Here is a 23,911-nt window from a genome sequence, read left to right as displayed (position 1 = left end):
AGCACAGGTCCTCGGACTGGGGAAAGCAGTCCCCCATCTTGGGGCTCACTGTGTTCCTGGGAGGGATGCTGTGCTCAGGCCTGGGGGTAACTGGCATGTATCCTGGGGCAAGGTCCCCAGATAGGGACCAGGACCGTTCCAGCTTTGTCATGGCGAGTACACTCAGATCTACAAAGAGACCATTCACCACATGGGTGGGAAGACAAACGTGGTGCTTATAGGCCCCTCACCCTTTTGGTGTCCCTCCTTTGGTTGTGAGTGTCCCTGAGGCTCTCGCTTGGCCTCTCAAAGTGCCAGTTCTCCTTGGACCCAGGGGCCCATGGACGCCTTCTCCCAGAGGCCTGTCCAGCCCAGAACGCCCAGAGCCTGCTCACTCTTCTTGGTGCCTCCTGCTTCCACCTGAGGAGCAAAGCCATCCCCTGTGCAGAGCCAGGCCAGGCCACTCGCCTTTCCTGCTTCTGTGCAGCTGGTGGTCAGCAGTCAGTCCAGGGTCTCCCTTGGGGCCCTTTCTTCCTCCTGACCCCTCATCCTGGGCCCCCTTCTGGCCTTGCCATGCGGAGGACATCCTGGAGCTGTTTCCAGGGTCAGCACTTCTGAGCGTGGAGTCCCAAAGGCCCTGTGGGCAGATGAAGGCCCCAGGTCTCTGCAGGTCCTGCGGTCCTCACCTAGGCCGTCCTGCCTGGCAGAGGCTCCTTCCCTTGTCATTCTGGCACATCATTCTTCCCTGCTTAGCTCTGGCCTCAGCTCCTTTCTGACCCACCTCCTGCCCCTCCTCCCCCTCCCTTAGCTTCCAGCTGTAGGTTTAGCCTCTTGTGGCCAAAGGGACGTGTTGGGCACACCAGGAACCAGCAGAGACTCAAGGAAATGGGAGCCCCCAACTTTCGATTGATTTTTTTTTCCGTTTGATTACCTACTTTATTTACTGACATTGTGGATACAATTCCAGTTCACTTTTTAAACTGGTGTGTAGCACTCGCTGCCCAATGGCACGGTCATTTCTTTATTTTAATATAGGTGGGCATTTAGGTTCTTTCCAAAGTTTCTCCATTAAAAGCAAGTGTCGTTGTTTACAGCCACTCAGTTGTGTCCGACTCTTGCATCCCCATAGACTCATCTGCCGGGCTCCTCTGTGGAGTTTTCCAGGCAAGAATACTGGAGAGGGTTGCCATTTCCTTCTCCAGGGGATCTTCCCGACCCAGGAATCAAACCTACATCTCCTGCATTGGCAGGTGGGTTCTTTACCACTGAGCCACCAAAGAAGTCCCTGTTAAAAGCAAAAGTATGATTTGAGAACTCTTATCTGCCTAAATGCATGCAGAACTTTGACCTGGTCATCCGTCCTCAAACTTTCTGCCCTTGCATCCTCCCCACCCCCAATCCCCTACTCCGTCCCACCCCCCACCCACCTCTCCACCAAGGACTTTTTAGCCATTTACATATGTTTTCAAAGCCAAACTTCAGGCTTTGTTTGGATTTCACCAGCTTTCCTGTTAATGTCCCCTTTTTGTTCCAGGATGTCATGCAGGCTGTGGTGGTGCAGTGAGTTGTTATATCCCCCTGGTTTTACAGACTGTTTGTCATTGATTCTCAGGAGAAACTTGGTTAGGCACGGTCAGTTGTATAAACCTAAACAAAGTATTCTAACTTCTATGAGCCTCAGGTTTCTGCTGAAAAATTAAAAAAAAAATTTTTTTTTTCTGGGAAGATCCAATAAACTCTTGATACGAAACACCAAGAAGTGTTATTATGTGTGTTTGTTTTCCATATGATGAGAGTTTGCATTTCCTTCATCTGTGTTACTCATAAGCTGATCAAACATCATAAATGTTTTCCCTTTAAAATGTTCAGAAGGGAAATAAAACCCCCTTTCTGCCCAGAATACACGACTTCCATCTTCACAACTGCACTGAAAGCACAGACTTTTGTCATCATCGCACAAGACTTGCCTGATAACACTGGAGACACCCTGGGGGCCCACTGGGTTTCGCATTTATTCCTCTGTTCATGGGAACGTTGGTACAAGAGTCTCAAGCTAGCTGAAGAAGACAGGGTCCAGGACCCTTGAGGCATACGGTCCCTCCCGATTGACAGGTAGATGATTTATAGTCAAAGAGGTCCTGGTGGGTGATAGTTATCCATTCTCTCTGCCAAAGATGATGAAGGTGACCAATGCGGGTTTCACAGGGTGCAACAAGTATGTGGATTGTTGAAAAATTCATTGCTTGGGTGCTAGGCATCTTCCCTGCAGAGATGGAGAATACCCAGGAGAGAAGGCATCTTTCGAGTGCACAGCGGTGTATGGACCCATTGATTGTAGCTGGTAACCAGGGACTTGTCTGCAGGCAGTGTGGAGTCAGGCTGGTCCTCAGAGCAGCTGAGGCATGGAGGTGGGTCTCAGGACAGGGAGGAGGACAGAGGGGGAGGAGGGGGAGCCATGGAGGATCACAGGTAGGGCGGGGCACAGGCCCGAGTACAGAGGGCATAGATGGGGCAAGGGCATGGATCCGACCCCAGGCTGCAGGTGCTGGGCAAGAGCATAATGCCTGGAGGAGGGTGAGCTGTGGAGGACCACAGGCAGGCGAGTACGAGGGTTGGGAAGACAGAGGGTATGACGACTGGGGTTAGATGAAGTTAGCGGTGTGTCCCCACGGTGGGATTATTGCCCATATGAGAAGCAGAGATATCAGAACTCACTCTCTCTGCCAAGTTGGGACACAGAGAATGTGCCATCTGTTTACCAGAAAGAAAGGCTGTTAGCGAACGTGGAATCTGCCAGTACCTTCCTATTGAACTTGTAGCATCTGGAACCATAGTCTGTGGTGATGGGCAGAGAGCAGCACCCCAACCCTCCACTCGTGGGTCAGCCTCTTCCCAGGAGAGGCCCCCAGACTTCTACCAGATCTCTGATTCCCATCCTCTCATTCTCCTAAAGGTGGCAAAACTGCTTCCAAATCTGGCTCCCCAGTAGACCCCTGCTCAGTGAGGCCCACCTTCTCACCCAGGCGGGCCCAGCATCCTGTTCACCCTTGACCCAGTGCTGGGGTCACGGGGATGGGGGGCAGCCATCCTGGGGTGCGAGTTGGCTTGTATCATCCTCACCCCCTGCCGCTGTCCTGTCTGCCCACCTCCCGGGGCTGGGTCCCTGGTCCCTGGAAAGTGAAGGATACGGGATGGGATGTTAGGGACCCTCACTCCCATGCAAAGATGCCACGAACACCCAGACAGGCCAGGGGTGGCTGGCAGGGACCAGGGGTAGTGAGCCCGCCCCTGTCACGTGTGTGGTTAGGGTGGGGCGGGGGCTGACCTTGGGCACCTGCGCTAGGTTCCCAGCTGCTCGTCTCAACCTGAAGGCTGCAGCATTCTCTGGTGACTTGGGGCGGTTCTGCTCCCCTCTGGGTGGTGCTCCTGGGTCCCCCTTTTTCCCCAGACACTGGTCTGAGGGGTCCCCACGAGCGGGGGGCACACTTCACTGGCACACACAAGGCCCTTCCTCCCCCAGCAGCCCTGAGCCTCTGCCCTCTGCCTCCGTGGGGCCAGGGGTGAGACCCAATCTGGGGCAGTGACTCCTGGGCTATTTTGGAGCTGGGCTGGGCTGGGCGAGCTAGTGGCAGTGGGGGCGGGCTGGGGGCGGGCCCAGTCTTCCTCAGTGGATAGTATCCGCCTGTCCCTTCGTCCCTGTCCAGTTTGAGGACCGGCAGGCGTGCGGGCTGCTGGGTGGGAACGTTGTCGGTCCTGGGCCCCCGGAGGGAGGTGAGGCCCAGCAGCCCCTGCTGCACCATCTGAGCACCTCGCCTGGGTGCTGTCTTGTGCCCCCCGGAGAGACAGGTGAGGAGGCAGAGCGCAGGAGGGGTGGGGGCCAGCCAGGGCCCCTGAGGGCGGCAGAGCTGAAGGTCACGGCTCTGGGGGATGGAGGGACCTGGGATAGAATTTCAGCCCGGCTGTGCTGCCCCTGGGGTTGGGGCTGTGGATTGCAGCCCCTGGCGCGTTGGCGAATGGAGCCAGACCTGCATGTGGGGAGGCAGCAGCTGGGGCAGGCGGGGGGCGTCTGAAGCGCCCACCTCCCCGCTGCCTCGTGCCCTGAGGGTCCGGCTGGCCCTGCCCCCAGCTCTGTTGAGATGGATGTCCGCTGACAGCTGGGGCTATTTTGGGCCTGTTGGCTCAGCGGAGGGGACAGCCAGAGGGGCAGTGACACCTGACTCCAGGAAAGAATTTCCCCTGGAGTTTGGGAAGCTGGAAGGCCCAGAGGTCTAGGGGGAAAGCACAGACTGCAGGAGCTGCCCTTTGAAGTGTTTTCTGGAAGGGTATGGGGCAACACAGCGGGGAGAGGAAAGCGGGGGAGACAGGGCGTTTGGGAGGGGGCCGGCCAGGGTTCTTTTGTGCAGCTGCAAACAACTTCTCACCCTGGGCTCATCTGGAAAATGGCCCAAGTCCCACCAGGACCCAAGAGTGGCCAAGTTCTGGAAAAGTGAGGGGCTGTAGGTGTGACGGGTCAGCCGCAGGCTCCCTGATAGGCTTGAGGAGCCTGCCAGTGCCAAGATGGGGGCTCCAAGGAGCTGAGGAGCCCAAGCAGGATCCACAGGTGGGCATCAGAGGGAGGAAGGGCCTTCCCTGAGACGCTGGGGTTCAGGTCCTGGCTTGGTCTCTCCTCCTGAAACACCTGATTCTGCCCTTGTGGCTGCGGCTCCCACGGCCCCAGCTGCCAACATGGCAGGGGCAGAAGGAGACTGGATGAATCTGGGCCCAGAGGGGCCTTGGGTGGTCCCCACCCCACACTCAGCTTGAAGCAGGGTAGCTCCAGAGTCCTCTGGCATACCTCAGGCTACCTTGGCCCTGCTGTCCAGTGAGGATGCCTGCCTCGTGTGGGGGTGTCAAGGGGGGCTCTTGTTTTAGACCTCCATGGTTCTACTGCCTTGGGAGTGGGGCTTGCAGGCCCTGGACAGAGGATTCATCTCCATGGCTTTAGAGGATCTTGGAGTCTCTGCCCACTCTTGAGCACCTGCTGAGAGCTGGCTCCCCCTAAGTATGTGGAGAGATGAGACCTCCCCATCCTTTTCTAGGGCCCAAGAGGCTGCCAGCTGTGGAAGTGGCCCCCTGACCCTGGACAGACTTGCTCATGAGCTCAGAGCAGCTGTCTTCCCTCCCGCACCTGCTCTGGGTGTGGCAGGGGTAGGGTGCCATGTCCTGCCTTGGGGAACCCACAGATTGACTGTATAATTCAGGAGACAGTGGTGTGTTGGGAAGAGATCGGAACTCAGGCCCCTGTGGAACTGGTGTCAAAGTAATTCTTCCACTGAGGGACGCTGAGGTCCAGGAGGCTGTCCATGGAGGCGGGTGGCCACCCGCCCAGGTCCTTCTCAGGCCAAGAGCCCAGCTAGGCCATGGGGGAGCAAATGAAGGGGGGGAAGCGGGCAGGGCAGAGGTGCTGACTGCACAGTGAGTCAGCAGGCTGGTCCCAGCTCACCTCCTTGAGGGGGATTAAGCGGATTAGGTCCCGAATCACAGGATGGGGAGCTGGAGGGCCTGGGAACCTTGCCCTGTTTGTCCCACGGTGGTCAGCCCCATGCTGAAGGCCCAGCTCCCAGGGTGAAGAGTTAACGCACGTGGGGACAGCCCAGGGCCCATGGGCCCATCTGTGCTGGCTCTCTTACAGAAGCCCCTGTGTAGGCAAGGCCCAGTTTCACTGCACCCACTGGTGCTGGGGGCCAGCAGGATCCAGCCTGGAGTTGGCAGACACCAGAGTCAGTCAGAGGCGTTTGGCATTGCTGGTGCCAAACCCACCCCTGCAAGGTGTCCCGTCGGCAGAGCCACAGCCAGTGGGGCCTCAGCCAAGACCTGCAGCGGCTGGGCTGCAGTCCCCCCACAGCCCCCTGGGTGCACCTGGCCCACTGGCCCACCCATTCTCAGCCTTCCGGACTCTTGCAGCATTCTCCATTGTCCTCCACAGACACACCACTGACCTTCCCCATTTCGACTTCTGATGAAAGGAGGCAGGCACTCACAGCAAGAGCTCATGGGTAGCCCTATGTGCTGGAGGGGTGCCCAGCCCTCCAGCTGTAGAATTTCCATTCTTTGCTCGTTGATGACCCCCTTCAGGGGTCGAGAGGATGTGTGGCGGTACCCCAGGAGGGGTGATATGTGACCCAGGACGGCGGCAGGAGGGACAGGCCCTGTGTACTGCACTCTCTGTTGGGCAATGTCCAGTGAGGAAGGCTGGACAGCTGTGCACACAGCCTGCAGGGCAGCCCAGTGCTTGAGTGGGGAAAGCCACTGAGGAGAATGGGGAGCAAAGGGGGCAGGCCAAGCAGGCGGCTCAGAGGAGAGTCTGCTGGAGTAAACACCTCTGGTGTGCCTTAGAGAGAACAGGCCAGCAGTGGGCGCCTCATGAGCCTCCAAGGCCAGGGCCTGCCAGGGTGCAGAGAGTTGCCTCTCTCTGACTGGGAGACACTAGGTAGACTGGAGTTTCAGGCCCCAGGAAGCACCAGCGTGTGGGGAGACAGGACACCCGATGGAACCTGGAGTGGCCAGGAGGGACAGGGAAGGTCCTGTGGTGACATACAGCATGGCAGAGGCCGCACAGGGAGGAGGGCAAGCTTGCTGCTGGTGCAGAGTCTGGGGATAGGTGCTCAGCTGGATCTTGAGTTGGGGCAGCAGGCCTGGAGCTGGGACAAGAGGGAGGAGATGCTCCAGCCAATTAAAAAGAGCCCATTTGGGGGGTGGAGGTGAGGCCAAACTCCAGGGCCCAGAAAGAGGCAAACTGGCGCTTCTGGACCACCATACCGGCTGGTGATGCCACCTGCAGGGACGGGCTGTGTGGGAGGAGATGGGAGCAGAATGGGGAGACGTTCACCCCGTATTGAGCTAAAATTTCCAGGCGGCACTGGGCCGATGAAATAGCCAAAGGGGGCACAGGCGCATTAGCCAAGCGGGGCTCTGAGCACACCCAGGACTCATCCCCACCATGCCCTCCCCCACCCCACTCACAGGTTCTCCCGCCTCTCCCCCCCAACCATGGATCACTCCTCGTTCAGCGGTGCACCCCGCTTCCTAACCCGGCCCAAGGCCTTCGTGGTATCGGTGGGCAAAGATGCCACGCTGAGCTGCCAGATCGTGGGCAACCCCACGCCGCAAGTGAGCTGGGAGAAAGACCGGCAGCTGGTGAAAGCGGGTGGTCGATTCCGCCTGGCCCAGGACGGCGACCTGTACCGCCTGACCATCCTGGACCTGGCGCTGGGCGACAGTGGGCAGTACGTGTGCCGTGCGCGCAACGCCATCGGCGAGGCCTTCGCGGCGGTGGGCCTGCAGGTGGACGCCGACGCCGCGTGCGCCGAGCAGGCGCCTCACTTCCTGCTGCGGCCCACCTCCATCCGCGTGCGCGAGGGCGCCGAGGCCACCTTCCGCTGCCGCGTGCGCGGTTCGCCGCCCATGTCGGTGAGCTGGGCCAAGGACGGGCGGCGCCTGGGTGTGCTGGACGCCCCCCGAGTGCGAGTGGAGGAGAGCGGCGAGGCGAGCGCTCTGCGCATCCAGGCTGCACAGCCGAGAGACAGCGGCACCTATACGGTGCACGCGGAGAACCCGCTGGGGGCCGCCAGCGCCGCCGCCGGGCTGACGGTGGACGCGGAGGCGGAGGCAGCCAGCCCGCCGGGGGCCTCCACCGCCATGCTCCTGGCGCACCTGCAGCGGCGGCGCGAGGCCATGCGCGCCGGGGGCGCCCCGGCCTCGCCGCCGAGCGCCGGCACGCGCACCTGCACGGTGACAGAGGGCAAACACGCGCGCCTCAGCTGCTTCGTGACGGGCGAGCCCAAGCCTGAGATCGTGTGGAAGAAGGATGGACAGCTGGTGGTGGAGGGCCGGCGGCACGTGGTGTACGAGGACGAGCAGGAGAACTTCGTGCTGAAGATCCTCTTCTGCAAGCAGTCAGACTGTGGCCTCTACACCTGCACGGCGTCCAACCTTGTGGGCCAGACCTACAGCTCGGTGCTGGTCGTCGTGAGAGGTGAGCTCCTGGTGGCTGGCACGAAGTCGCCGTGCGCAGTGAGCGCAGGCGGAGGTTCCTCCCCGGGCCTCCCACCCCTTGCTTCTAGCTGCCGCTGCTGCTGCCACTTCCCTATCGTGTAGAGAAGTCCGTGGCTGCGGCTCTTGCTGTGGTGTTTCATTGTCTCTGTGAAAGTCACACGCGTGTGCAACCAAGTGCTTGTCACTAACAGCCCCTCCCTCGGGAGATGGCTGCCCAGTGCAGGCTGAGGGTGACCCAGGCTCTCCCCCTCTCCTACAGGATGCTGGGGGGGGGGGGGTCTCCCCAGCTGAGCTGGAGGAGGTAGAAGTAAGGACAGGTCTCCTGCTGTCAGAGGCCCCAAGCTGGGGCTACACCAGGGCGCAGCCTGAACGTGATTCTGGGTCAGTTTGCAGGCTCCTGTCCCCAGCGCAGGGGCAGCTGTGGACAACACCGTCAGAACTTGCTGGGGGACTGTTCCTTCTTGTTTCCTAAGACCAGCCTCGATGTGGTCGCAGTCCCATCTCCACTTTTTACCAGATGTAGGATCTCCAGCAGGGTGCTTCAGCCTTTGTGTGTGTGTGTGTCTGCTTCCTCGTTTTTTTTTTTTTTGGCAGGGAAGTGTGCTGGGGTTGAGCAGTTTTTCAGGCCAGTACTTGTCCAGTGGCCTCTCTGCTGTGTGATCCAGCCTCTCTTGGCTGTCCAGGACCACCAGCTTAGGGGGCTGCCCAGCAGTGCTGCTTGCTGTGACTTTACCTGCGACATTTCTCCTTTTTCCGTACAGACTTCACCTTAATTCTTGGGGGAAAGGACTCTTTCCTTTAAGTGCTGTTGCCTCTCCACCGTCCTCCCTCTTCTGCTTTCCCCCTGCCTCCCTCTGTCCCCACTCCCTGAAGCTCCTCTGCCCTCTTACCTACCCTCTGCCCGCAAAGCCCCTCCAACCCCCACCCTGGCTCCCTGCCCCCACCCCAGCCTTATACCTACCTTGCCCTGTTTCCTTCCTCTCTTTCACCCGCTTCCCTGCCCCTCTGCACTGCCCCCTCATTCCCCAGCCTCTGGCACCCCTCCAACTTGCCCCTCTTCCCTCTCCCCGCCCTGCTCATCTGAGCCCTTCTTCCGCAGAGCCCACAGTGCCCTTCAAAAAGCGCCTGCAGGACCTGGAGGTGCCAGAGAAGGCATCAGCCACGTTCCAGTGTGAGGTGCCAGTGCCAGCCATGGAGTCTGCCTGGTATAAGGAGGAAACGCGGCTGTGGGCCAGTGCCAAGTACCTCATCGAGGAGGCGGGCACTGAGCGCCGGCTGACCGTGCTCAATGTCTCCTCTGACGATGACGCCGTGTACATCTGTGAGACGGCAGAGGGCAGTCGCACGGTGGCTGAGCTGGCAGTGCAAGGTAAGCGGGCAGCAGGCCAAGAAACTGGGCAGGGTATGGGTCTCCCAGGAACTGGGCGAGTGACTGAGGTCCTGGGCGGCGGGGCAGGCAGGATCCCAGGACAAGGGGTGGGGCAGGGAGAGGTGGAGCGGGAACTCTGGACACAGGGGCAGGAAGGAGGTGTGGGTGGGGCAGCCCTATGGGGGTCGCTCTGACCGGCTTGACCCGCTTCCCCCTCGCTCACTGCCCCTCTGCCCGCCCCAGGCAACCTCCTTCGGAAGCTCCCGAGGAAGACAGCCGTGCGAGTGGGAGACACGGCCATGTTCTGTGTGGAGCTGGCCAAGCCGGAGGGCCCCGTTCAGTGGCTGTGGAACCGGAAGGTGGTGGTGGCTGGGGGCCGGGTGGCCATCACTGCTGAGGGCACGTGCCACACGCTGACCATCTCCCAGTGCAGCCTGGAGGATGTGGGTGAGGTGGCCTTTGTGGCTGGGGACTGCCGGACGTCTACCCAGTTTTGCGTGTCAGGTAAGGTCCGTGAGAGCCCCTGTTGGACGCAGGGGGCCCCATCCCTGCCCACCGTGCGCTGGGCCCTGCTCTGACTTCTTGCCTGCTGCGGGGAGCGCAGTGCGTTGTAGACTGCCTAGGTCGTAGATCTGCTTCTGTGGGGGCTGCGATTTGTCTGACACCCTCCTCCACGATGGTCGCACTAGGCGTCTGCAAAGTGGGAGTCCCCCCCCTGACCTGTGAACCAACTTAAACGGTGCAGGTGGTTCTAGAAGCACAGCGTGTAGGGGAACATTGCGTGTGTCCTCTTTCTTGGCCTTTGGTGCTGAGAACAGCTGGCACAGGGTCAGCCCTTTGCTGGGGTCAGGGGTGTGCGGGCCTCAGCACCCGTGGAAGGGTCCTTGTGCCTTGCCTGAGCCATCATCCAGCCCAAGATCCCAGTGCACAGAGGGGGTCAAGGCTGGGAACTGGAAGGAGTCCCTTTCCAGGCCCTGTGGACAGCTCATGGTGGCCCTGGGCCAAATGTGGCCTCTGAGGCCCGGGTGCTGTTTCCACTGCAGACAGAGAAAGGGCCACAGAGCTGAGACCGGGCTGCTGGGCCCACAGCTCGCTCTTGGCCATTCCAGACCACGAGGGCAGTGCCCCCCCGATGGAGGGCTGGGAGTTCTGCACAAGAACTTCTCCCTCCTGTGGTATGGGACCCAGGGTTGGGGAGGGGGGTCCCAGTGGATAATGTGGGCCTGTGCTCTGCTCAGCCCCCAGGAGGCCGCCCCTGCATGCTCCTGAAGCCCCCGTGGTGAAGGCCCGGACAGAGAGCTCCGTGACTCTTGGCTGGTCCCCGCCACCCCCCGGGGACCGCCCTGCTGCCATCGAGGGCTACCTGGTGGAGAGGAAGAGGCTGGGCGCCTACGCCTGGAGCCGGTGCCATGAAGATGAGTGGGTGACCACGCCTGAGCTGACTGTGGCTGGCGTGGCCGAGGAGGGGGAGTTCCAGTTCAGGGTGTCAGCTGTGAACAGCTGTGGCCAGAGCCCCTACCTCGAGTTCCCAGGAACTGTACATCTGGGTAAGTGCTGAAGGCTCTCATCTCCACGGCAGCCTGGCAGCGGTCTATGGGGCCATCTGCCTCTGAATCGCCCAGACCTAGAGTGTAGCCCAGTGCTGGAGGGCCCCCCGTGGCTCCTGCGTCCTCTTTGTGGAAGGGGGCGGGCCCAGGATCCTGATGCTCCTGAAGACTCTTTGGTGGGAAGGCCAGGTGACCCCAACACAGGACTCAAGCCCCCAGGAACTGTCTGTGCCCACCAACCCCAGGGCACTGGGCTACCTACTGGGTCTGTGGGAGCTGAAGGGGATCTTGGGTAGCTCCAGCTTGTTCTCACTCCACCCTGGGTCTCGCTTTCACTCAGGGTCTCCATGTGCTTGCCCAGTGGACTTCCTAGAGGAGAGGTTATTTGGGGCTAGGCATTGGAGGAGAGGAGGGGAGGGTCCCAACGACTTCCTGAAGCTCTCACTCCGCAGCTCCCCAGCTGGCTGTGAAAACACCTCTGAAGGCAGTGGAGGCAGTGGAAGGCGGCGAGGTGACCTTCTCTGTGGACCTCACTACGGCCTCCTCAGGGGAGTGGTTCCTGGACGGGCGGGTCTTGAAGGCCAGCAGCGTGTATGTCATACAGCGGGATGGCACCCGCCACACCCTCACCATCCGCTCGGTGCCTGTCAGCCTGCACGGGGCGGAGCTCAAGTTCGTGGCCAACGGCATCGAGAGCAGCATCCGCATGGAGGTCCGAGGTAGGGGCCCTGTCTTGTGGCCCCAGGGCTTCTCCAGGCCATGTTTCCCGAGGGATGGGGTGGGACGGAGGCCCTGCAGTCTCAGGGATCCCGGGAGATCTGCGGTGGCTCTCAGAGCAGCTGGATAACGTGGGGCCAGTTGGTGGGGCGGGCAAGGCTGTGCAAGGCCACTGGGTGTGAGCGGAGGAGGGTCTAAAGAGCCGGACGGCGCCAAGCTTCCGTTCCGTGTCTGTGCCCACCACTTCCCTCCCCTCTGCCCTCCTCCCTTCTTGTTGATTCCTTCTCCTACTCCGCTTCTTGTCCTGTGTCTTCTTTTCTTGCCTCTCGGAGTCTGTTCCACGATAGCCGGCTCTCCTCCTCTGTCCGCTGCTGTCTCTTTCTACCCCCACCCCCTTCCTCGCCTCCACACCCTGCTGTTCACGCCTTCATCCCACGTCCCCACCCTCCTCCTCTGATCACTCTCCTCCTCTCTGCCCTCTTCACTCACACCCCCATTGTCACCTGTCTGTGGCTTCCAGCGGCCCTGGAGCTGACGGCCAAGCGTCCGGCACCAGCAGCGGCCGCTCGGGAGGTGCTGGCCCGGCTGCATGAGGAGGCCCAGCTCCTGGCCGAGCTGTCGGACCAGGCGGCAGCCGTGACGTGGCTCAAGGACGGACACACGCTGTCTCCCGGCCCCAAGTATGAGGTGCAGGCTTCAGCTGGGCAGCGGGCGCTGCTCGTGCGGGACGTGAAGCGAGAAGACGCGGGCCTGTACGAGTGCGTCAGCCGCGGGGGCCGCATTGCCTACCAGCTGTTGGTGCAAGGTGACACGACTGTGTGTGTGTGTGTGTGTGTCCCTCTCCCCCCTCAACTCTGGAGAAGCCCTGAGTGTCAGGAGCCGCTGTCCTCAGTCCCCATGCGGGGGCGGGGAGCAGCTCTGCCAAGCCTGTGGGGAGGGGGTCAGATGGGCTCGGGTTACCCTGTGGGAGGTCAGAGGTGTGTTGGGGGGTGCTCGGCCCACCCCGTGGCTACAGCAGGGGATGGGATGGTGTTGGGTGAGCACGTGCAGACGGCAGAGGTCTGGGCAGCTCTGCCGACCTCCTGAGGAGGCTAGGCCATCAGGTCACCCCTGAGGGTAGGGTGGGGAACCAGGAGCCCGGCCCACCCTGGTGGGAGGGTGGGGGCAGGACCTCTGCTCAGCAGGGGAGGGCGGCACTTGGTGGTTGAAAGTCAGCCGCGGAGGCTGCTCGGTCTCCAGGCCTGGGCAAGGGCTGCTGTCCGCCGTGATTCTGAAGCGGGAGCATCTTCGGTTACTAGCTGCGTGGGCACGTGTGTGCTGAGGGCTCTGTCAGCTCCCTGAGCTGCCTGTGTGCCCTTGTAGGCCTCACACCCTCCTTGCACAAGGACACGGCTGTGGGTGCCGTGGCAGGGAGGCCAGCCCACTTGGAACTTGAGACCTTAGACGCCCATGCACATGTTCCCGGGTACAGGGATGGCATGGAGCTCGGTTGCTCCTGCCAGCACTTCTCCCAGGAGGATGTAGACACACGGCACTGCTTGGTGGCCACCTCAGGCACTGTGCAGGGTGAGGGCACCCATTGGTGCTGAGCCGGTGAGGGCTCTGGACTCCTGATTGTGTGTCTGTGGTGAGTGCACTGCCTCCTAGGCTTGGTTTGTAGGGAGCAGTTCTGGCTGCTTCCAGCTATGTTGCGCTTGCAAGGCCAAGCTCTCTCACTTCATTTCTTCTGAGAATGCTTGGGAGTAGGGGTAGTTACTCCTGGATTTGGGTAAAGAAACTGCCCGCAAAACACATGTATGTATATATGTGTGTATATATATATATGAGGAACACAGATTTGTAATATAAAAAATGAGAAAATTAAAAACCTGTGTCTTCTTTGTAAAGATGAGGAAATAAGGCCGAGTAGACCTGGAAAGTGTTGGAAGTGTCCTTGGAAGGTTAGATTTGGACCTTGGTAAGTCTGAGGCCCTGGCTTTTTTCTGGAAGCCATTGAGGTCTCTTGGCAGATTCTCCAAGTCCAGCTCTGCCCCGTCCTGGCTTTCAGGAGGGTCTCTGCCTTGCCCTTCATGTGTCCTTACACCTGAACACAGGCCCTAGGCCCATCTGCCCGTCAGGGGCACTGAGGCTGCTTCCCATCACACCTAGGTGGGCTTGGAGTGCCTGGACCACCGGTGCCCATGGAGGGTCCATGTGCAGCCGCCAATCACAAAGGATTTTCATGGTGGATCTGAGACTGCCAGGGTCTAGAGCACGGCTCTGTCATGACTCCAGGACTTGGAAAACCTCTCCTGGGCAGAACCTCTGACTGTGTATCCCTCCCTGTCCCTGGAGTCCTCAGTGATGTTTGCCAGGGGGCAGCCAGCACTCAGGGAGGTACAGGCCGAGGCGGGGGCCAGTGCTGCGCTGAGCTGTGAGGTGGCCAGGCCCAGATGGAGATGATATGGTACAAGGATGGGAAGAAGCTGAGCGCAAGCTCAAAAGTGTGCCTGGGAGGCCAAAGGCTGCCCCTAGAGTCTGGTAGTGCAGCAGGTAGGGAAGAGAGATGCTGAGGAGTACAGCTGTGAGACCAGGGCCAGAAGATCTCTTTCCACTTGGGCATCACAAGTCAGCTGATGAAGCAGACATTTAGCCATTGAACAGCAACACGCCTGGAGGAACCATTTCAGTGTGGATGATGGCAGTGCTCAGCAGACTCAGCAGGTCTGTGTCAGTCAGTTATACAAGTAGCCCTAGAACTTAGTGGCCCAATGGAACAATCCATGGGCTGGAATTCAAGCAGTGTCAGTATGAGAGGCTCATCCCTGCTCCATGTGGTGTTGGCCAGGACAGGAGGATCCAGTCTGGCTTCATCTATGTGCCTGATGTCCCAGGGGGCTGGCTGGGATGGGGCTTCTCTCTTCTAGTAATGTTGTCTGTCTGGGACCATGCTTTTCTCTGTCCTGAGGCCATCTCCCTGTCACATCTCATTCTGAAGGCCTCTTTCTCCATGTGGGTGGCCTGAGCTCCTTCTTACAGTGGCAGGGTTCCCTTCAGGGAATAGGAGATGCTACAAGGTTTCTTAAGGGCTGTTTTCACCAGCCCCAGAGTGTTACATTCTGCATGTTCTATTGTACAAAGCCAGACATAAGGTCAGCCTAGTTCCAAGGGATGGGAAAAGAAGACTTTGCTGTTAATGAGGGGTCCCCGACTCATTCGGGACAGTTTCTTACAATCTACTACAGGAACGTGGCTCTATCTGTCTAGATCTTTCTTGAGCTTGGGATAAAGATCTTTCTAATGCTTATTGCCTCATGCTCACAGGATGGCTTCCACAGCTCCAGCCATCGTGTTCCAGGTGGGAAGAACATGTGAGGGTTGTATGTGGGTTTTTTTTTTCCCTTTTCACTACTATGTTGTAAATTATCACAAACTCAGTGGCTTAAATTAATGCCTGTATGTTAGATCATAGTCCTATAAGTCAGAATTCTATAGATCTGGATTCTGTTTTCAGGGTCTCAAGAGCTGGAATCCATGTGCCATCAGGCTGTATTCTCTCGGTTTTTTTCCAAGCTCATCCAGGTGGCTAGCAGAATTCATTTCCTTGTGATTCTGGGCTGTGTTCTGGCTGGCTGGCCCCTAGGGGCACATGGCATCTCATGTCCACTCACTCTTATGCTTAAAATCTCTTTGGCCAGGAAGAGGCCCCTCCCTTGTGAGGTCTCACCTGCTTAGGCCAGTTCCAACCAGGAGGATCTCCTCGTTAGTGAGTGAACTCACAGTCAGCTGATCTGGGACCTAACTTCCTTCTGCTGAGCTCCTTCGCAGCAGCACCTGGAGTGGTGTTTGGTGGAATAGCTTAGAGGGGGCATGCACACTGTGGGGCAGGGATCTTGAAACAGTCCAGCCTAGCACAGGGTGTCACCTGCTCATTCCTCTCCTCAGAGAACAGACACCCTCTGAGGAACCCACAGCAGAGTTTCCCTATGCCTCCCAGTGTTGCCTGGGTCCGATAGCCTTGCCTTGCTCAGGAGCCTGGGAAAGTGAGCCCCTAACCTTCCAAGTTCAGCAGAGTGACTCTGAAGGTGGTGTGGCTGGCCCGACTCTGCTGAGGGACCTGTCTTGCAGGACTGGCCCATGACCACACCAGGGTGACTGTGCCTTGATTTTAGACACTGACTTCGAGGCAGGCTGTGGACGGATGAGAGTGTGGACAAGGTCAGACCTCACCCTGGCTTCTTAGGAGCCAGGTGACCTTAGGCAAGTTGTCAGTGTGTATCCCCGTGAAGTTCTTGTCGGCCTAGAAACTCAGAATGGGGGCTTAACTGGAAATGGGGTCTATGTAGGTGACATCAAGGAAGGCATCACAAGGTGAGATAACCGTGGATTAGGATGGGCCTTGAATCCAGTGACAGGTGTCGTTTGAGAGAAAGAAAAGGAATGTTTGCGATACAGAGACACGGAGAAATGGCCAGTGATAGTGAAGACGGAGGTTGGGGTGATGCAGTCACAGACCCAGGGATGGCACTGGAAGCTGGAAGCACCTGGGAAGGTCTGGCCACATTGCCTCAGGAGCTCGGCCTGCCCACACCTTGATCTCAGACTTCTGGTGTTCAGAACTGGAAGAGAACAAACTCCAGCCCCCTCTTTGTGGTCATTTGTTCTGGCCGTTCTAGGACCTCATACAGGTGCCTCCCACCCCGTTTTCTCATCTTTTCGGTCGGTTCAGTCGCTCAGTCGTGTCCAACTCTTGGCGACCCCATGGACTGCAGCACACCAGGCTTCTCTGTATATCACCAACTCCCGGAGCTTGCTCAGACTCATGTCCATTGAGTCAGTGATGCCATCCAACCATCTCATCCTCTGTCGTCCCCTTCTCCTCCCGCCTTCAGTCTTTCCCAGCGTCAGGGTGTCTTCCAGTGAGTCAGCTCTTCGCATCAGGTGGCCAGAGGATCTGCGGTGAGGGGCAGTGATAGAACTGCTGGAGCTGTCCTGAGGACACCCTCGAGGAGTGCTGAGGGCTGGCTCCCTCCCGCACCGCTGGACTGAGATTCTGGCAGTGACGTAGGTCCAGGGAAGGGGGCGGAGCTTTCGTGGTGGGCCAGAGGCCCAGGCATCAGGGCCCCGTGTCTGGTACTGGAGGCGAACCCAAGCATGTCAGGCAGGGTGGCACTCCACCAAATGTGCGTCAGGGCCTCCAGAAAGTTCTGGACAGTGATGTGGGAACGTCTGGGCATGTGCTTGGCCCCTGGTCCTGCTGAATAGTGTGTGCTCCTGTGCCTGAGTCCTGATGCTCTTGCTTGCAGTGGGGCCCCAGGGAAGCCACATCATTACCTTGTGTGGTATCAGTTTTTCACCTGTATAATGAGGCCCACCCAGTTTGAGGGCTGTCCAGGGAATTAGGTTGAGATGGCGCTTGTCAAGAGGTGCACACAGCGCCCAGTCTACACTAATGCTCCGTCTTTTCTGCCTGTCCCCGAATTACTCCTCTGGGATGCCCTGCTCTAGATGTGAGACAAAAGCTGTGTGTCCACAGGCTTGCATGGGTTTGTCACGTTTGTCCACTTGAGTGATAAGCCGCGATGCCTTTTTGCATGGGCTGTGGGGGTCTTTGTGGCTGTGTAGAGGAAGCAAGAGCTCTGCAGGCCTTCAGGGTTTTATCTCAAATTGGTGGTCGTTGCTTAAGACTTTTCTTTAAATCGACTCCTTGAAAAAAGTTACTGTTGCCCATCTAAGCCCTCCTTAGCAATGGCATCTGTGCAGTTTGGATTTGTTGTTCAAATCAGTTGTATCAGCTCAGTTGTGTCTGACTCTTTGTGACTGCATGGACTACAGCACACCAGGCTTTCTTGTCCTTCACCATCTCCCAAAACTTGCTCAAGCTCATGTCCATTGAGTCGGTGATACCATCCAACCATCTCATCCTCTGTCGTCCCCTTCTCCTCCTGCCTTCAATCCTTCCCAGCTTCAGGGTCTTTTTTAAGGGGTCAGTCCTTTGTATCAGGTGGCCATAGTACTGGAGCTTTAGCTTCAGCATCAGTCCTTCCAGTGGATATTTAGGACTGATTTCCTTTAGGATTGACTGGTTTGATGTCCTTGCAGTCCAAGGGACTCTCAAGAGTCTTCTCCAACGCCATAGTTCAATAGCATCAGTTCTTCAGCACTCAGCCTTCTTTGTGGTCCGACTCTCTGTACATGACTGCTGGAAAAACCATAGCTTTGACTATGTGGACCTTTACTGGTAGAGTAACATGTCTGCTTTTTAATATGCTGTCTAGGTTTATCATGGCTTTTCTTTTGAGGAGCAAGCAGTTTGGATTAGAGGGAATAATTCTGTTTTCTCCTGATGTTTGATTTAAATATTTAAATTCATACGCAGCTGTTGAGACAGGTTCCGTTTGCTTTCATTCCACTGGGGCCCTGCCATCCCCTTCAGAGACTTGGGTCAATGTCTTTAGCCCAGGGGAGGAGAAGTTGGGAACTGGGGTTCCTCGGTGACAAAGGGAAGTCTAAACTGTTTCCACCAAGAGAGTCTGATGTACTACACTACATGCAGGGCTTCTCACGCGCCTTTAATTTCAGGTCCTGCCTTTTTCTTTGTCCTAAAGCATTTTCACTTATAAATATGCAATTGGTTTTCCTCTACTGACTTGCCCTAGGGAGGTCTGTGATAACACAGTAGTGTCAGGTAATGGGGAAATTTGTTGTTTCAGCATCCCTCTGCATTTAAATTTAAAAAACAGAAACCTGTGAGAGGTGATTAAAACTAGCCAGTCTGATTGATGAGCTTGTGAAGTTTAATAGACTCATTTCTCTAAGTTTCCTTGCAGTAAGCAGAGCTCTGAGCCCCCATGCCAAGGGGAGCTTGACCTCCGGATGCCAGATGCAGTCCAGAGTTGTCCTCGGTGAGCTTTATTGGGCGTCTGCTGATAGGACCGTGGGCTTTCCACTTTGGACCATTAGTATGGAGGATTGTGTTGACTGATTTTTTAAATTGAGTAATTCACATGATGGAGCTTTCTTGTGGTTCAGTGGTAAAGAATCCATCTGCCGATGCAGGAAGTGTGGGTTCCATCCCTGGGTCAGGAAGATCCCCTGGAGAAGAAATGGCAGCCCACTCCAGTATTCTTACGTGGACAGTCCCATGGACAGAGGAGCCCGGCAGGCTATAGTCCATGGGGTTGCATATGAGTCAGACACAACTTAGTGACTAAACAGCAACAGATTCACATGGCATCAAATCCACCCTTTTACAGTGTACAGTTCTGTGGTTTTTAGTATTTATGGGTTGTGCAACCACGCCACAGTCTCATTCTAGACCATTCTTATGATCCCCCTCAAAGCAACCCTGAACCCATTGTGAGTCACTCCCTTTCCTCAGGCTTTGGCAACTGCCAGTCTACCTTTGGTCTCTATGGATCTGACTCTTCCGAACATTTCATTTAAATGGAATCGTATGATGACTTTTTGTGTCTGCCGTGAAAACACTGAGTCCTTCTCTTTTTGGCTGTGCCATGTGGCTTGCAGTTAGTTCCCCGACCAGGGATTAAACTAAGGCCACAGCAATGAAAGTGCTGTGTCCTAACCAGCGGACCGCCAAGGAATTCCTCGATGTGTGGCTTTTTGTGTCTGCTTTTTCCGTGTAATGTTCACAAAGTCCATCCATACTCTAGCATCCGTTAGTATTCCATTCCTTTTTATGGCCAAATAACATTCCATTGTATGGATGTATCATATTTTTTCTATCCATCCATCAGCTAATAGACAAGTAAATTGTTCCCACCGTTTGACTGTTGTGAATAGAGCTGCTATGAATATTCTTAAACGTGGGTTTGTCTGAACATATAGTTCCAGTTTTCTTGGAATTGCTGGGTCAGATAGTAACTCTGTGCTTAACTTTCTAAGGAACTGCCAAACTGTTTTCCAGGGGGACTGCACCATTTTGCATTCCCAGAAAAGTGTTTGAAGGTTCTATTTTCTCCACATGCCTACCAACACTTGTTATTTTCAGTTTATTCGATTATAGTCATCCTGGTGGATGTGAAGTGTCATCTTATTGTGGTTTTGATTTATATTTCCCTGACGACTAATGATGTTGAGCATCTTTTCATATGCATTTGGCCATCTGCATATCTTTTCCGGATAAATGTCTGTTCAAATTCTCTGCTTGTTTTTAGTTGTTATTTATCTTTTTATTACTGAGTTGTAAGAGTTCTTTATATATCCTGGATAGTAGAGCCTTATCAGATGGATGATTTGCAAATATTTTCTTCCATTTACTTTCTTAATTGTGCCCTTTGACACACAAAAGCTTTAAAATTGTGATGAAGTCCAGTTTATTCTCTTTGGCTGCTTGTGTGTTAGGTGTCACATTTACAAAATCTTTGCCTAATCCAGGGTCAAATAGACTGATACCTGTGTTCTAATAATTTTCCAGTTTCAGCCCTTGTAATTAGGTCTTTGGTCCATTTTGTGCTAATTTTTGTATATGGTGTGACCTAGGGGATACTCATTCCTTCCATGTGGATATCCAGTTGTCCTAGCACTATTTGTTGAAAAGTTTTTTCCCATTGAATTTAGCATCCTTGTTGAAAAATCAGTTAACCATTATATAAGGATTTACTTCCGGAGACTGTTGTCTTTTTCCATGTTTCTGAGTCTTTTTTTCCATTGCTGCTCCCCTTTACTCCGGCAGTCTCCACCCCCTCCTGCCTGGCCCTGCCGGAACAGGAGTCTCCTCCCCGACCCTGGGGCCCTGCCTGAGTCATCCTTCTGTGCATCTTCCCCTATCCCCACCAAGCACTGGGGCTCAGGAGACAGTCTGAGCTAGTCCAAGGGAGGGAGGAAGCCAACATCACCTAGTCCCTTCCACTGTCCAGGCTGTGTCCTGTAGGGTCAGAAGGGAAGTGGGGAAATGGCGGGACGGGGTAAGACTTTTGCTCAGAATAGGTAAGAGGCTGGACACTTCTGCCAAAGGAAGAATCTCAGCCAAATGACTAAATGTTGTTGTTCAGTTGCTAAGTCATGTCCGACTCTGCAACCCCATGGACTGCAGCATGCCAGGCTCCCCTGTCCTTCACTATCTCCCAGAGTTTGCTCAGATTTGTGTCCATTGAGTTAGTGATGCTCTCTAACTATTGCATCCTCTGTCAACCCCTTCTCCTTTTACCTTCAATCTTTCCCATCATCAGGGTCTTTTCCAGTGAGCTGGCTCTTAGAATCTTCAGGGCTGATTTCCTTTAGGATTGACTGGTTTGATCTCCTTGCTGTCTAAGGGACTCTGAAGAGTCTTCTCCAGCTGCTTCTGCTGCTTCAGTCGTGTCCGACTCTGTGCGACCCCACAGACGGCAGCCCACCAGGCTCCCCCGTCCCTGGGATTCTCCAGGCAAGAACACTGGAGTGGGGTGCCATTTCCTTCTCCAGTGCATGAAAGTGAAAAGTCAAAGTGAAGTCGCCCAGTCATGTCTGACTCTTAGCGACCCCATGGACTGCAGCCCACCAGGCTCCTCCGCCCATGGGATTTTCCAGGCAAGAGTATTGGAGTGGGGTGCCATTGCCTTCTCTGTCTCCACATTTCAAAAGCATCAGTTCTTGGACAATCAGCCTTCTTGATGGTCCAACAGTCACATCTGTACATGACTACTTGAAAAACTGTAGCTTTGACTCTATGAATCTTTGTAGATGAAGTGATGTGTCTGCTTTTTAATAAGCTGTCTAGGTTTGTCATTGTTCCTTTCTCCTGGGTCCTGGTGTGGACAAGGTTTTCTTTATGTTCTATGAGAGCTTTCTTTCCCCAGTCCTGTGTAAATTCTGTAATCAAATCCCCCTTGCCTCCAAAGTCAAACTCCCTGGGAATTCTCAGTCCCTTTGCCAGATCCCCAGGTTGGGAAATCTGTTGTGGGACCTAGAACTTTCTTAACTGTGAGAATTTCCTTGGTAGAGTTGTTCTGCAGTTTGTGGGTCATCTGCTCGGTAGCTCTGCTGCTGCCGCCGCTGCTAAGTCGCTTCAGTCGTGTCCGACTCTGTGCGACCCCACAGACGGCAGCCCACCAGGCTCCGCCATCCCTGGGATTCTCCAGGCAACTATGGTGGGTTAATGGTGGCCTCTTCCAAGAGGGCTTATGCCACAGACTGTGTGACCCAGGTCTGCTGCGCCCAGCGCTCCTGCAGCAGGCCGCTGCTGACTCGTGTCTATGCAGGAGACACTGTGTGGATCACAACAAACTGGAACATTCATAGAGAGATGGGAGTACCAGACCACCTGACCCACCTCCTGAGAAACCTGTACACAAGTCAAGAAGCAGCAGTCAGGACCAGACATGGAACAACGGACTGGCTCCAAATGGGGAAGGGAGTATGTTATGGCTGTATATCATCAGGCAGCTCAGTTCAGTTCAGTTGCTCAGTCATGTCTGACTCTTTGTGACCCATGAACTGCAGCACGCCAGGCCTCCCTGTCCATTATCAACTCCCGGAGTTCACCCAAACTCATGTCCATTGATTTGGTGATGCCATCCAACCATCTCATCCTCTGTCGTCCCCTTCTTTTCCTGCCTTCAGTCTTTCCCAGCATCAGGGCCTTTTCCAGTGAGTCAGTTCTTTGTATCAGGTGGCCAAAGTATTGGAGGTTCAGCTTCAGCATCAGTCATTCCAATGAATATTTAGGACTGATTTCCTTTAGGATGGACTGGTTGGATCTCCTTGCAGTCCAGGGGACTCTCAAGAGTCTTCTGCAACACCACAGTTGAAAAGCATCAATTCTTCAGTGCTCAGCTTTCTTAATAGTCCAACTCTCACATCCATATATGACCACTGGAAAAACTATAGCCTTGACTAGAGCGACCTTTGTTGGCAAAATAATGTCTCTGCTTTTTAATATGCTGTCTAGGTTGGTCATAACTTTCCTTCCAAGAAGTAAGCATCTTTTAATTTCCTGGCTGCAATCACCATCTGCAGTGATTTTGGAGCCCCCCAAAATAAAGTCTGTCACTGTTTCCACTGTTTCCCCATCTATTTTCCATGAAGTGATGGGACCAGATGCCATGATCTTAGTTTTCTGAATGTTGAGCTTTAAGCCATGTATCTGCATGAAGTTAAATAAGCAGGGTGACAGTAATTCTTATGTATATTGTCACCCTGCTTATTTAACTTAATGCAGAGTACATCATGCAAAATGCTGGGCTGGATGAAGCACAAGCTGGAATCAAGATTGCTGGGAGAAACATCAACAACCTCAGATATGCAGATAATACCACAGAAAGTGAAGAGGAACTAAAGAGTCTCTTGATGAAGGTGAAAGAGGAGAGTGAAAAAGCTGGCTTAAAACTCAACGTTCAGAAAACTAAGATCTTGGCATCTGGTCCCATCACTTCATGGCAAATAGATGGGGAAACAATGGAAACAATGACGGACTTTATTTTCTTGGGCTCCAAAATCACTGCAAATGGTGATTGCAGCCATGAAATTAAAAGACGCTTGCTCCTTGTAGAAAAGCTATCACCAACCTAGACAGCATATTAAAAAGTGGAGACATTACTTTGCCAACAAAGGTCCAGTCATGTATGGATGTGAGAGTTGAACTATAAAGAAAGCTGAGTGCCAAAGAATTGATGCTTTTGAACTGTGGTGTTGCAGAAGACTCTTGAGAGTCCCTTGGACTTCAAGGAGATCCAACCAGTCAATTCTAAAGGAAATCAGTCCTGAATTTTCATTAGAAGGACTGATGCTGAAACTGTAATACTTTGGCCACCTGATGCAAAGAACTGACTCATTTGAAAAGACCCTGATGCTGGGAAAGATTGAGGGCAGGAGGAGAAGGGGATAACAGGATGAGATGGTTGGATGGCATCACTAACTTGTTGGACGTGAGTTTGAGCAGTCTCTGGGAGTTGGTGATGGACAGGGAAGCTTGGCGTGCCGTAGTCCATAGGGTTGCAAAGAGTCAGACATGGCTGAGCGACCAAACTGAACTGAGATTTGTCATAGCTTTCCTTCCAAGGAGCAAGTGTCCTTTAATCATGGCTGCAGTCAACATCTGCAGTGATTTTGGAGCCCAAGAAAATAAAATCTGTCACTGTTTCTACTTCTTCTGCTTCTATTTGCTGTGAAGTGATGGGACTGGATGCCATGATCTTACTTCTTTTTGATGTTGGGGTTTTTTTTTTTAATTGAAGGAAAATTGCTTTACAGAATTTTGTTGTTTTTTGTCAAACCTCAACATGCATCAGCCATAGGGATACATATATCCCCTCCCTTTTGAAACTCCCTCCCATCTCCCTCCCCATCC

The 23,911-nt window shown here is 55.1% G+C and overlaps 1 protein-coding gene across 50 annotated transcripts in view; it reads left to right on the top strand.

The window, feature by feature from the left end:
• The first annotated feature begins 3,687 nt into the window (after positions 1-3,687).
• OBSCN (obscurin, cytoskeletal calmodulin and titin-interacting RhoGEF) overlaps positions 3,688-23,911 on the top strand; it is a 233,171-nt gene continuing 212,947 nt past the window's right edge. For all 50 annotated transcript variants that reach the window (XM_052643386.1, XM_052643400.1, XM_052643406.1 and 47 more), the window contains exons 1-7: positions 3,688-3,825; positions 6,984-7,993; positions 9,113-9,382; positions 9,626-9,886; positions 10,621-10,929; positions 11,382-11,648; positions 12,167-12,451. In XM_052643386.1, the coding sequence (XP_052499346.1) occupies positions 7,009-7,993; positions 9,113-9,382; positions 9,626-9,886; positions 10,621-10,929; positions 11,382-11,648; positions 12,167-12,451 (2,377 nt within the window). In that variant the 5' untranslated portion in view covers positions 3,688-3,825; positions 6,984-7,008. The remainder of the gene's footprint in view (positions 3,826-6,983; positions 7,994-9,112; positions 9,383-9,625; positions 9,887-10,620; positions 10,930-11,381; positions 11,649-12,166; positions 12,452-23,911) is intronic.

The sequence above is a fragment of the Budorcas taxicolor genome, chromosome 7 (assembly GCF_023091745.1).
Source record: "Budorcas taxicolor isolate Tak-1 chromosome 7, Takin1.1, whole genome shotgun sequence".
Taxonomy (NCBI): Eukaryota; Metazoa; Chordata; class Mammalia; order Artiodactyla; family Bovidae; genus Budorcas; species Budorcas taxicolor.
Note: the sequence above shows the minus strand (reverse complement) of the source record. Positions and strands in the feature narration are given on the sequence as shown.